At 44.4% G+C, this 13,951-nt stretch overlaps 1 protein-coding gene across 2 annotated transcripts; it reads right to left on the reverse strand.

Moving 5' to 3' along the window:
• Positions 1-3,575: 3,575 nt before the first annotated feature.
• On the reverse strand, positions 3,576-13,931 carry LOC120030873 (tyrosine-protein kinase STYK1-like). 2 transcript variants are annotated; one of them, XM_038976366.1, is made up of 10 exons: positions 13,084-13,931; positions 11,473-11,528; positions 11,176-11,361; positions 10,525-10,896; positions 9,835-10,016; positions 9,640-9,720; positions 5,727-5,935; positions 5,595-5,635; positions 5,321-5,417; positions 3,576-4,162 (listed from the first exon to the last, which is right to left on the reverse strand). In XM_038976366.1, the coding sequence occupies exons 2-10, from the start codon at positions 11,525-11,527 to the stop codon at positions 3,970-3,972; spliced, it is 1,416 nt and encodes a 471-aa protein (XP_038832294.1). In that variant the 5' UTR covers position 11,528; positions 13,084-13,931; the 3' UTR covers positions 3,576-3,969. The 2 variants fall into 2 exon arrangements, with proteins under 2 accessions (XP_038832294.1, XP_038832293.1); XM_038976365.1 differs by lacking the exon at positions 13,084-13,931 and having other exon boundaries at positions 11,473-11,638.
• Positions 13,932-13,951: the final 20 nt, after the last annotated feature.

Genomic DNA, 13,951 nt, shown 5'->3' on the forward strand with positions numbered 1-13,951 from the left:
GCTCTGAGTGTTGTTTGTATATTGCTGCTACAGATTCAGGGCTGTTCAATGCCGGTCCTGGAGGGCTGAAACACTTCTGGTTTTTGTTTCTACTTGGTAGTTAATTGCACTCACCTGGTGTCCCAGGTCTGAACCAGTCCCTTATTAGGAGAGGATGAAAACTAGAAATATTTCAGCCCTCCGGGACCAGAATTACACTGGACAAAAATATAAACACAACATGTAAAATGTTGGTCACATGTTTCATGAGCTGAAATAAAAGATCCCAGAAATGTTCCGTAGGCACAAAAAGCTTATTTCTTTCAAATTTTGTGGATAAATTTGTTTATTTCCCTGTTAGTGAGCATTTCTCCTTTGCCAAGATAATCCATCCACCTGACAGGTGAGGCATATCAAGAAGCTAATTAAAGAGCATGATCGTTACACAGGTTTGCCTTGTGCTGGGGACAACAAAACTGCACTCTAAAATGTGCAGTTTTGTAACACAACACAATGCTACAGACGTCTCAAGTTTTGAGCGTGCAATTGGCATGCTGACTGCAGGAATGTCCACCAGAGCTGTTAGCAAATCATTTTATGTTAATTTCTATACCATAAACCGCCTCCAATGTCGTTTTAGAGAATTTGGCAGTACGTCCATCCGGTCTCACAACCGCAGACCATGTGTATGGTATTGTGTGGGCGAGCGGTTTGCTAATGTCAACATTGTGGCGGTGGGGTTATGGTATGAGCAGGCATAAACTATGGGCAACAAACACAATTGCATTTTATCGATTAGCCATTTGAATTCACAAAAATACAGCGATGAGATCCTGAGGCCCATTGTGAGGCCCATTTTTTTTAAGGTATCTGTAACCAATAAATCCATATCTGTATTCCCTGTCAATTGAATTCCATAAATTAGGGCCTAATGAATTTATTTAAATTGACTGATTTCCTCATATGAACTGTTTCTGTTCAGTATAACTAGCCCTGACTCTATAGTGGCATTTTAATGACTTGTAGGGTTCTCACTGCGCAATGATACAATCATTCAAGGCCAAACTCTTATAACACCTGGCTTGTAGAAAAGCATTAAGTAGAAGTATAAAAAAATGACAAAAGAATTCAAAAGACAAAAACGTTTGGGAGCCACTGGAACAGAGTACTGCTGACCAATTCAGATGAGAAAAAGCATCAGTGTGAACGGTTTTAATTGACATTGGTAAACTTCTACATTGATTCACATTGTGGAGAGTGTGCAAATAATGTGAGTTCAGTTTGTGCTTATTTACAGTAGAACATCAACCACTGAACTCTGACCTTCCATATAGCTTGTACCAAATGTCCCACTCAGATCATTTACCATAGAATAAGAATTGTCACAGTTCCGGTCTCCATGGATTTAGCAGCTGGGTCTGGTCTGCTTAATTTCATTAACTGTTTATGAACCAGAAAAAAGGAGTGACAGATTTCGCTTCCTCTTCCGGGAGGTTTCATGATCACATGACCTGACCAGAACAAACTTGAGGCGCAACCAGGGTCCTGAGTTTTTCCGCAGGAGAATTCAACTCTGGCCCTACTTATGAGACAGACGTATTTAAAGCTAGAATCATTAGTTGCTACATACATTTTTTGGACTTAAAATGATAAATGAAGTGTAACAAAACAACTTATAAACCCCTTATAAATCTCTTATGAAGCCTGGTGTCTCCACCCATATGTTCTTTCAGTCCCTCAAATCACAACAAAAATAATGATTTCTAGTCATATATTATTACTCCTATTACACAATCATTTTGAAGACAAGATTTGTAAACCTTCATAAACAGCAGGGATGGGGAAAAGTGGACTTAAGTGGGCTTAAGGACTTAGCAAACGCAGGTGATTAAATTAAATGCATCCTAAACTGAAAATCATGATTAGTTGATTAGTTGATTATTGGAGTCAGGTATATTAGCTGGGGCTAGGGCACAAGTGTGGCACCAATCAGGCCCCTGAGGACCGGAGTTGCCCATCCCTGATATACAATAAATACACTACCGTTCAAAAGTTTGGGGTCACTTAGAAATTTCCTTGTTTTTTGTCCATTGAAATAACATCAAATTGATCATAAATACAGTGTAGACATTGTTAATGTTGTAAATGACTATTGTAGCTGGAAACGGCAGATTTTTTATGGAATATCTACATAGGCGTACAGAGGCCCATTATCAGCAACCATCACTCCTGTGTTCCAATGGCACGTTGTGTTAGCTAATCCAAGTTTATAATTTTAAAAGGCTAATTGATCATTAGAAAACCCTTTTGCAATTATGTTAGCACAGCTGAAAACTGTTGTACTAATTAAAGAAGCAATAAAACTGGCCTTCTTTAGACTAGTTGAGTATCTGGAGCATCAGCATTTGTGGGTTCGATTACAGGCTCAAAATTGCCAGAAACAAATAACTTTCTTCTGAAACTCGTCAGTCTATTCTTGTTCTGAGAAATTAAGGCTACTCCATGCGAGAAATTGCCAAGAAACTGAAGATCTCGTACAACGCTGGGTACTACTCCCTTCACAGAACAGCGCAAACTGGCCCTAACCAGAATAGAAAGAGGAGTGGGAGGCCCCGGTGCACAACTGAGCAAGGGAACAAGTACATTAGAATGTCTAGTTTGAGAAACAGTCGCCTCACAAGTCCTCAACTGGCAGCTTCATTAAATAGTGCCCGCAAAACACCAGTCTCAACGTCAACAGTGAAGAGGCGACTCCGGGATGCTGGCCTTCTAGGCAGAGTTGCAAAGAAAAAGCCATATCTCAGACTGGCCAATAAAAATAAAAGATTAAGATGGGCAAAAGAACACTGGACAGAGGAAGATTGGAAAAAAGTGACAGACGATTCTAAGTTTGAGGTGTTTGGATCACAAAGAAGAACATTCGTGAGACGCAGAAAAAATGAAAAGATGCTGGAGGAGTGCTTGACGCCATCTGTCAAGCATTGTGGAGGCAATGTGATGGTCTGGGGGTTCTTTGGTGGTGGTAAAGTGGGAGATGTGTACAGGGTAAAAGGAATCTTGAAGAAGGAAGGCTATCAGTCCATTTTGCAACGCCATGCCATACCCTGTAGATGACGCTTAAATGGAGCCAATTTCCACCTACAACAGGACAATGACCCAAAGCTCAGCTCCAAACTCTGCAATAACCTTTTAGGGAAGAAGCAGTCAGCTGGTATTCTGTCTATAATGGAGTGGCCAGCACAGTCACCGGATCTCAACCCTATTGAGCTGTTGTAGGAGCAGCTTGACCGTATGGTACGTAAGAAGTGCCCATCAAGCCAAACCAACTTGTGGGAGGTGCTTCAGGAAGCATGGAGTGAAATCTCTTCAGATTACCTCAACAAATTGACAACTAGAATGCCAAAGGTCTGCAAGGCTGTAATTGCTGCAAATGGATGATTCTTTGACGAAAGCAAAGTTTGAAGGACACAATTATTATTTAAATTAAAAATCATTATTTATAACCTTGTCAACATCTTGACTATATTTCCTATTCATTTTGCAACTAATTTCATGTATGTTTTCATGGAAAACAAGGAAATGTTTAAGTGACCCCAAACTTTTGAACGGTAGTGTACATCAGTGGAGCCTGCTGAGGGGAGGACGTCTCATAATAATGACTGGAACGGAGTGAAACAGCTGGAATTGAGTGAATGGAATGGTATCCAACACATAAAATTGATACCATTCCATTACCTCCATTCTGGCCATTATTATGAGCCGTCCTCCCCTCAGCAGCCTCTACTGGTATACACAATCAACTACAAACTGAGGTTGACTCAACGAATGTATCTGTTCAAGTATACCTATCTTAAGTCTATGGTACAAAGACATTCAGTACCCCATGAAGGGGACTGAAAAAGGGCAGAAGGAAGTGAATATCTTTCTGTAATGAATGGAGGCATACATATATAAACATCCACCGTTGTCGTTGGCCGGCACATCCGCCACTCAGAAAACAGTGTAGCTGTTGGACTCCCCATATCCAGCCTCTTGCAGGTACTGCTCGATGTTGATTGGCTCAGGCACCTTGAGGACTTTGTCGTTGGCACTCTTCTCTCCTGATTGGAGCTTGCGGTCGACCTCGGTCAATGTGGCGCGATCCTGCTCCTTCCATTGGCAGCAGGCCTTGATGATGGAGTACCTGTGAGAAGGGTGGGCGTGGTTACGGGGGAATAGAGGGATATCTCCATCATAAAGACAGAGGACAGAGAACATTGTATCTGTCTGTCCCATTATGGCATCTGTGAGAGCATGGGCAGCGTCATTGAGGCCATCTCCATTTTGAACTAGTCAATTTTCTTCTTCGACTACTTCTATGAGTTGGTAAACAAACTGAAAGGGTGCATACTGCCACCTAGAGCGTGTTGTTTGAACAGGTATAAAGCCAAGGTTTGTGATTTACTGCCACCTGCAGTTATGGAATGTTTGCTCACAAGCACGGGTGAAAGTAGAATTAATTTCTTCCTGGTACGGGACCTCCTATAAGCGTGTGCATAAATAATTTTATGTATGGGGTTAATCATTAATTACATATAGAATCCCTATTCATTTAATAGGATCTCTGTGGGCCTAGTACTAAAGATTTGTCAATTAACTTTTACAATGTATTACCTTCTATTGTGGCATAAACACAACCAGTCATGATGTTTTCATCTGATTGTCAAACACTCACTTCAAAGGGCTCCTTTACTAGGCTATCCAGGCACGTGAATCTGTTACACCAAACCCCACTAAGTGTAATGACATTAGGCAATAAATTATGCGTCCACTGCTGTCCTCGCTCGTCTCTGTCGGACACTCATCGCTGCCTTGCCAAATTTCAGTGTTCTCGTCGAACAACATTGCATTTTGGAGCGTAGGCTATACCACCCGTTTTCAAGTCAGTTCACTCATTTTTCATGCCTCTGACTTTCGGTAATGATATAAAGTGGTGGAATAGCCTACAGTTTTTTCATTTTGCTTGAATTATTGCGATAGGTGTTTTACCGGTACGGTGTACCTCAACTATTTATTTTGCCGGGACGCTGTACCGCCTTACTTTCACTCCTGCTCACAAGTATATTTCATTTGCCGATCTCTCCTGAAGACCTGGATGGAATTATGTGACCCTTCCTTAACCCATAGGAAGTCCCATCCATTTGACTACTTCAAAATGGTGAAATTCCTCAATGGTGCTGCCCATACTAAAACAGGCTTTTAGGCACTAGATTCCTCTATCTATCTCTTTGATCTCGGTCTAAAGAAGCCCCCTCTCCTGGCAATAACACAGTAATAATAGTGCTGTATAATGGATAGTTACAGTGAGTTGGAGCAGTTGGCTGGCTTTCTCAGTGTTTTCCCTCTCTGGTGAAACTGTAGAAGCTCGTTGACGGAGATATCTGAAAACGGAGCATCACCTGAGAGAGGGAGAAAGAGAGAAAGAGCGGAGAGAAGGAAAGGTTAATGACACAAATTAGAGATTGTAGCTCAGAGAAAGAAAGAGAGTATATCAGAATGAATGAGAGTGGTTGTTATGTGTATCATTGGCCAAATGGGGCACTCAAAGTCAGAAGAATAGATTTCATGTAACTCACCCAAGGTCGCCATTTCAAACAACAAGATGCCAAACGACCAGCTAGTGAGAGAAAGACAAACATGTATCAGTGTATTTTGCATATCTTGAGAATTGATTGAAATGTCAGCATAGACTAAGTAGAGTAACTCACACGTCACTGCTATGATTGGCAGGCCTCCTAGCCAATAGCTCAGGGGCCTGCCATTTCTTCAAGCCGGGAACTTCAGTCTGAGTAGCTCCCTGGGTATTCCTGGTGTAGACCCCGCCCAGTCCCCACAGCTTGGCCGTCAGCTCCCGGCTGACCAATACGCTGTGAGCACGGACGTTGCCATGAAGAAGGTCTCGGCTGTGGAGGAACTCCTGATTGGATGACAGGGGATAACGTGAGGTCAAAGGTCAGAGGTTAAAGCTGTGGGACAGTGTCATATCTCAACATTCGTAAATGATTCCCTTTCATTCAATTAGTCTCTAAAGTCCACAGTGACTTTGTCCTCTTGTTTCCTTTCCCTCTTCTGTACATAATACACAGGACAGGTTCAGTACACTAACATACAGGAAACCTACCATGGTAAATAATACACAGGACAGGTGCAGTACACTGACATACAGGAAACCTACCATGGTAAATAATACACAGGACAGGTGCAGTACACTAACATACAGGAAACCTACCATGGTACATAATACACAAAACAGGTGCAGTACACTGACATACAGGAAATCTACAATGGTACATAATATACAGGACAGGTGCAGTACACTAACATACAGGAAACCTACCATGGCATTCAGCTGACCAAATCAATGCAGAGAAGGAAAATACATAAGCACAGGAAGCCACTGTGGAAAATACATAAGCACAGGAAGCCACTGTGGAAAATACATAAGCGCAGGAAGCCACTGTGGAAAATACATAAGCGCAGGAAGCCACTGTGGAAAATACATAAGCGCAGGAAGCCACTGTGGAAAATACATAAGCACAGGAAGCCACTGTGGAAAATATATAAGCACAGGAAGCCACTGTGGAAAATACATAAGCGCAGGAAGCCACTGTGGAAAATACATAAGCGCAGGAAGCCACTGTGGAAAATACATAAGCACAGGAAGCCACTGTGGAAAATACATAAGCGCAGGAAGCCACTGTGGAAAATACATAAGCGCAGGAAGCCACTGTGGAAAATGCATAAGCACAGGAAGCCACTGTGGAAAATATATAAGCACAGGAAGCCACTGTGGAAAATGCATAAGCACAGGAAGCCACTGTGGAAAATGCATAAGCACAGGAAGCCACTGTGGAAAATGCATAAGCAAAGGAAGCCACTGTGGAAAATACATAAGCACAGGAAACCACTGTGGAAAATACATAAGCACAGGAAACCACTGTGGAAATTACATAAGCACAGGAAGCCACTGTGGAAAATACATAAGCACAGGAAACCACTGTGGAAAATACATACGCACAGGAAACCACTGTGGACTTTTGAGACACAGCACACACATCTTTCAAGATCCTTTCTGATCCTAATTATGGAAAAGCAAACAAGGTAAAGAGATGTTAGTAGTAGACAATGAGGAGGTCAGGATGGGGCAGGTTCATGGTCTGATGGTTTGAACACGGGGCAGGTTCATGGTCTGATGGTTTGAACACGGGCCAGGTTCATGGTCTGATGGTTTGAACATGGGGCAGGTTCATGGTTTGATGGTTTGAACACGGGCCAGGTTCATGGTCTGATGGTTTGAACATGGGGCAGGTTCATGGTCTGATGGTTTGAACACAGGGCAGGTTCATGGTCTGATGGTTTGAACATGGGGCAGGTTCATGGTCTGATGGTTTGAACATGGGCAGGTTCATGGTCTGATGGTTTGAACATGGGCAGGTTCATGGTCTGATGGTTTGAACACGGGGCAGGTTCATGGTCTGATGGTTTGAACACGGGGCAGGTTCATGGTTTGAACACGGGGCAGGTTCATGGTCTGATGGTTTGAACATGGGGCAGGTTCATGGTCTGATGGTTTGAACACGGGCCAGGTTCATGGTCTGATGGTTTGAACATGGGGCAGGTTCATGGTCTGATGGTTTGAACACGGGGCAGGTTCATGGTCTGATGGTTTGAACATGGGGCAGGTTCATGGTCTGATGGTTTGAACACGGGGCAGGTTCATGGTCTGATGGTTTGAACACGGGGCAGGTTCGTGGTCTGATGGTTTGAACACGGGGCAGGTTCATGGTCTGATGGTTTGAACACGGGGCAGGGTCATGGTTTGATGGTTTGACACGGGGCAGGTTCATGGTCTGATGGTTTGAACACGGGGCATGTTCATGGTCCATGGTCTGATGGTTTGAACACGGGGCAGGTTCATGGTCTGATGGTTTGAACACGGGGCAGGTTCGTGGTCTGATGGTTTGAACACGGGGCAGGTTCATGGTCTGATGGTTTGAACATGGGGCAGGTTCATGGTCTGATGGTTTGAACATGGGGCAGGCTCATGGTCTGATGGTTTGAACACGGGGCAGGTTCATGGTCTGATGGTTTGAACATGGGGCAGGTTCATGGTCTGATGGTTTGAACACGGGGCAGGTTCATGGTCTGATGGTTTGAACATGGGGCAGGTTCATGGTCTGATGGTTTGAACATGGGGCAGGTTCATGGTCTGATGGTTTGAACATGGGGCAGGTTCATGGTCTGATGGTTTGAACATGGGGCAGGTTCATGGTCTGATGGTTTGAACACGGGGCAGGTTCATGGTCTGATGGTTTGAACACGGGGCAGGTTCATGGTCTGATGGTTTGAACATGGGGCAGGTTCATGGTCTGATGGTTTGAACATGGGGCAGGTTCATGGTCTGATGGTTTGAACATGGGGCAGGCTCATGGTCTGATGGTTTGAACATGGGGCAGGTTCATGGTCTGATGGTTTGAACATGGGGCAGGTTCATGGTCTGATGGTTTGAACACGGGGCAGGTTCATGGTCTGATGGTTTGAACACGGGGCAGGTTCATGGTCTGATGGTTTGAACATGGGGCAGGTTCATGGTCTGATGGTTTGAACACGGGGCAGGTTCATGGTCTGATGGTTTGAACACGGGGCAGGTTCATGGTCTGATGGTTTGAACACGGGGCATGTTCATGGTCCATGGTCTGATGGTTTGAACACGGGGCAGGTTCATGGTCTGATGGTTTGAACACGGGGCAGGTTCATGGTCTGATGGTTTGAACACGGGGCAGGTTCATGGTTTGATGGTTTGAACACGGGCCAGGTTCATGGTCTGAAGGTTTGAACATGGGGCAGGTTCATGGTCTGATGGTTTGAACATGGGGCAGGTTCATGGTCTGATGGTTTGAACATGGGGCAGGTTCATGGTCTGATGGTTTGAACATGGGGCAGGTTCATGGTCTGATGGTTTGAACACGGGGCAGGTTCATGGTCTGATGGTTTGAACACAGGGCAGGTTCATGGTCTGATGGTTTGAACATGGGGCAGGTTCATGGTCTGATGGTTTGAACATGGGGCAGGTTCATGGTCTGATGGTTTGAACACGGGGCAGGTTCATGGTCTGATGGTTTGAACACGGGGCAGGTTCATGGTTTGATGGTTTGAACACGGGGCAGGTTCATGGTTTGATGGTTTGAACACGGGGCAGGTTCAAGGTCTGATGGTTTGAACACGGGGCAGGTTCATGGTCTGATGGTTTGAACACGGGGCAGGGTCATGGTTTGATGGTTTGACACGGGGCAGGTTCATGGTCTGATGGTTTGAACACGGGGCATGTTCATGGTCCATGGTCTGATGGTTTGAACACGGGGCAGGTTCATGGTCTGATGGTTTGAACACGGGGCAGGTTCGTGGTCTGATGGTTTGAACACGGGGCAGGTTCATGGTCTGATGGTTTGAACACGGAGCAGGTTCATGGTTTGATGGTTTGAACATGGGGCAGGTTCATGGTCTGATGGTTTGAACACGGGGCAGGTTCATGGTTTGAACATGGGGCATGTTCATGGTTTAAACATGTTGATTTCTGTGGCAGAAACACATTAAGCCAACATATTACCATAGTCTACTCACCAGAGCAGAGGCTACCTGTTTGGCCATGGTAAATATACGTCTCTCTGTGATCTCACATGGAGGGTCCCCGCCCACACCATCCTGACATAACACAGAAAGAGAATCAATTTATACCCAAAATCACAAACAGCTCCTAATTTTACTATAAATAATGGGCTTGTAGGGACAATGCCTCATGGGTAATGTGGTTCCTACCTGTCTGCACCGCCACAGGAAGCTGAGCAGATCTCTGTTCTCTAGCTCCTCAACAACGGTAACTAGGGGCACACGCAGAGAGACCACGCCCAGGAGCTCCGGTAGGAAGGGGTGTGGCCCCAACTGAGACAAGAAGGAAGCAAAGCCCAGGAAGTTGTGCCTCTCTGTGGCACTCGCAGAGTCTGAGGGATAGGAGGAGAGGAAGATGAAATTGCCTGCCAACATGCTGTGCGAAAATGGCCTTCCAAAGCCTTTGATAATCAACTGCTATGGCTGAACATATTTTGTCTGTATCTCAAAGCCTTGAAGCAGACTTGCTGTACCAGTTGGTAACTACATTTCTGAAAGGGAGGTCAGAGAAACAGGTTGTAGAGAGACCAGTTTTACAAAGTAAACAGTTGCTGTAATTATGGTGGTGATGGTATTGAAACTAGGGAAGAAACTGCCTAATGACGCTGTGCCCCCATTCAATGGCAGGGGAAAGGCTCTTTACAGTGGCTGTTTCCTCACTTTTTGAAGTACCATGCTTTGACCACAAATTCTACCTCACACTAATGTCAACCCTAACTTTAACCCTTACCCTAACTCTAAGTAGTTCTGACTATATCACCACTTTGGTATGCTAATACACTGCTTATAAGCCCTTATTAAATAGCTTGTTTCAGTAGTAGATGTTTTTCATCCTCTCACCGTTGAGCACTCGGAGCACAGCGTTCCTGTTGTCCATGCGGGCCCTGTAGAGGGAGACAGCCTTGTCAGAGCGCAGGGAGAAGGCTGCGGGCAGCGAGGCCACTAGGTTGAAGGACTCTGGCAGCCTCTGGCGAGGCAGCTCCCTGGGCTGGACCATAGGGGTGAAGGAAGGTGTCAACGCCTGGGGCAGGGGGCTGGACAGGGAGGATGGGATGAAGGTCTTGGGTGGGGGGATAGGGGGGAGAGAGGGAGTCCTCATGGAGAAGGAGAGACGGTTGGAGGAGGGGTGGGAGTGAGTTGAGGAGAAGGTAGAGTAGGAGGGGGTATCGAGAGCAATAGTCTCATGTTCCAGCGGGTTGATACCCAGGGGAGCTACGGAGTGGGAGGGGAGGATGAATAGAGAGAGGACAGAGAGGGAAGAGAGAGAAAGAGGTTATTGCCTGAAGTTTAGAAGTAGATAGCTACATTATAATAACAGGTTAGATTCTGTTCATTACTAGCCTGTGCAAATAGAATAAGAGCCTATGTTGTTGACTTAGACAGAAACATACACACTCATTACCTCAAATTACCTACAGTATTTCACTATGAAAACAGTCTTTCAAAGTCACATCCTTGAACACAAATATACACACATACACACACACTCACCATCAATGCCGTGCAGTTGTCTTCTGGAGCGCTGTGATCTGGACGTGGCCACAGTGTTCTGTGGTCGGATGCGGTCCACCTTCTCAGGACAGTACCGTAGCAGGATGATGAAGACCAGCATGACCAGGAAGCTAGCCAATAGGAGGATGGGCACGATGATCACTTCTTGCTCGTACACACGGATATCTGAGGAACAGACGTGAGCATTAAGACAACGAAGAGAGATAACTGTGTGTGTGTGTGTGTGTGTGTGTGTGTGTGTGTGTGTGTGTGTGTGTGTGTGTGTGTAACACTTACTACAGATGGTGTCTCCTGGTTTACAGTGGGAGTCTGCTTCTGACATTGAAGACATTCTAACAACAAAGCAAGGCAAAGTGGGTAAAACATGAGGCCTTGTAGGTTACAACATTGTACAGTACAGGTCAAACGTTTGGACACCTACTATTTCAAGGGTTTTTCTTTATTTTACTTTTTTCTACATTGTAGAATAATAGTGAAGACTTCAAAACTATGAAATAACACATATGGAATCATGTAGTAACCAGAAAAGTGTTAAACAAATCAAAATATATTTTATATTTGAGATTCTTCAAAGTAGCCACCGTTTGCCTTGATGACAGCTTTGCACACCCTGGCATTCTCTCAACCAGCTTCAAGAACAACAGTCAATCATTACTTTAAGACATGAAGGTCAGTCAATACTGAACATTTCAAGAACTTTGAAAGTTTCTTCAAGTGCAGTCGCAAAAACCATCTAGCGCTATGATGAAACTGGCTCTCATGAGGACCACCACAGGAAAGGAAGACCCAGAGTTACCTCTGCTGCAGAGGATAAGTTCATTAGAGTTACCAGCCTCAGAAATTGCAGCCCAAATAAATGCTTCACAGAGTTCAAGTAACAGACACATCTCAACATCAACTGTTCAGAGGAGACTGCGTGAATCAGGCCTTCATAGTTGAATTGCTACTAAACCACTACTAAAGGACACCAATAAGAAGAAGAGACTTGCTTGGGCCAAGAATCACGAGCAATGGACATTAGACCGGTGGAAATCTGTCCTTTGGTCGATGAGTCCAAATTTGAGATTTTTGGTTCTAACCGCCATGTCTTTGTGAGATGCAGAGTAGGTGAACGGATGATCTCCGCATGTGTGGTTCCCACCATGAAGCATGGAGGAGGTGTGATAGTGCTTTGCTGGTGACACTGTCAGTGATTTATTTAGAATTCAAGGCACACTTAACCAGCATGTGTACCACCACATTCTACAGCGATACACCATCCCATCTGGTTTGCGCTTAGTGGGACTATAATTTGTTTTTCAACAGGACAATGACCCAAAACACACCACCAGGCTGTGTAAGGGCTATTTGACCAAGAAGGAGAGTGATGGAGTGCTACATCCGAAAACCTGGCCTCCACAATCACCCGACCTCAACCCAATTGAGATGGTTTGGGATGAGTTGGACCGCAGAGTGAAGAAAAAGCAGCCAACAAGTGCTCAGCATGTGGGAACTTCTTCAAGACTGTTGGAAAAATATTCCTCATGAAGCTGGTTGAGAGAATGCCAAGAGTGTGCAAAGCTGTCATCAAGGCAAAGGGTGACTACTTTGAAGAATCTGAAATATAAAATATATTTTGATTTGTTTAAGTTTTTTGGTTACTACATGATTCCATGTGTGATTTCAATGTTTTTTTGTCTTCACTATTATTCTACAATGTAGAAAATAGTAAAAATAAAGAAAAACCCTTGACTGAGTAGGCGTGTCCAAACTGGTACTGTATGTCAAGAGGTGACATTACATTTCTTGATCACAGTGCATAACCAATGTAATTGATTAAATGGTTGACATTGAGCCATTTTTTTTAGACCTTCCCAGAGGAACTGTGCTGAGATTTCCCACATTTACTTTGTCTTGAACTTTCACATTTCAACCGAGTCATGTTGCTTCTGAAATCCTGTACGAATCGCTGGTTCAATCAGGTTTAAAACAAGGTTTCAATGGCAGACGGCTCAGTGCCTGGGAGAAGAATATTCACATCCTCTGTTTCTTTTTTTCCCATGATGAAAGGTCACACTTACACACATAACCTGCTTAAACATTCAAACACAAGAACGGATGAATCACATGAATGATGAACAACATCATCCTCACATGATGACCAGTAATAGTGAGTTTCAGATCCTCTGCTTATAGTGGACTAACTAGATCAGATCCTGTGATGTGAATTAAGACTGAAATTGGACTTCTGTTTTATCCCAACACCTCCTCCAAAAGACAAACGAGACAGATGTTTCACCTTGTCGGCTCCAGGATTCGAACCAGTGATCTTTCAGTTACTGTTCTGAATACTGGAGCCGACAAGGCAAAACATCTGTCACTGTGCCCTTGACCAAGGCACTTAACCCTAATTGCACCAGGAGCGCTGTTCAATGGTGACCCCGGCCGTGACCCCACTCCCCACGAGTGTCTCAGGGGGAGTTGGGATATGAAGAAACACATTTCCATTACACACTTGTGTAAAAGTACAAATATAAGCACCCCCCAAATTCTTATTATTACATACATATACAGGCTGAAGCAGTGGGCTGCCACACTGGTCGCCCGTGGTGCAGTTGTTGTGGGAGAATGAATTGTATAATGACCATGGTAGATATATCATATCATTACTCTCATCTCTTTGAGCTCATCAAGATTCACCTCAGCGCAGACCTTATCCAATAATATCCTAATCAGTATAAGCAGATGTCTGGGTTTAGAGTGAACTGAGACAAGG

This window comes from Salvelinus namaycush, chromosome 37, assembly GCF_016432855.1.
Source record: "Salvelinus namaycush isolate Seneca chromosome 37, SaNama_1.0, whole genome shotgun sequence".
NCBI lineage: Eukaryota > Metazoa > Chordata > Actinopteri > Salmoniformes > Salmonidae > Salvelinus > Salvelinus namaycush.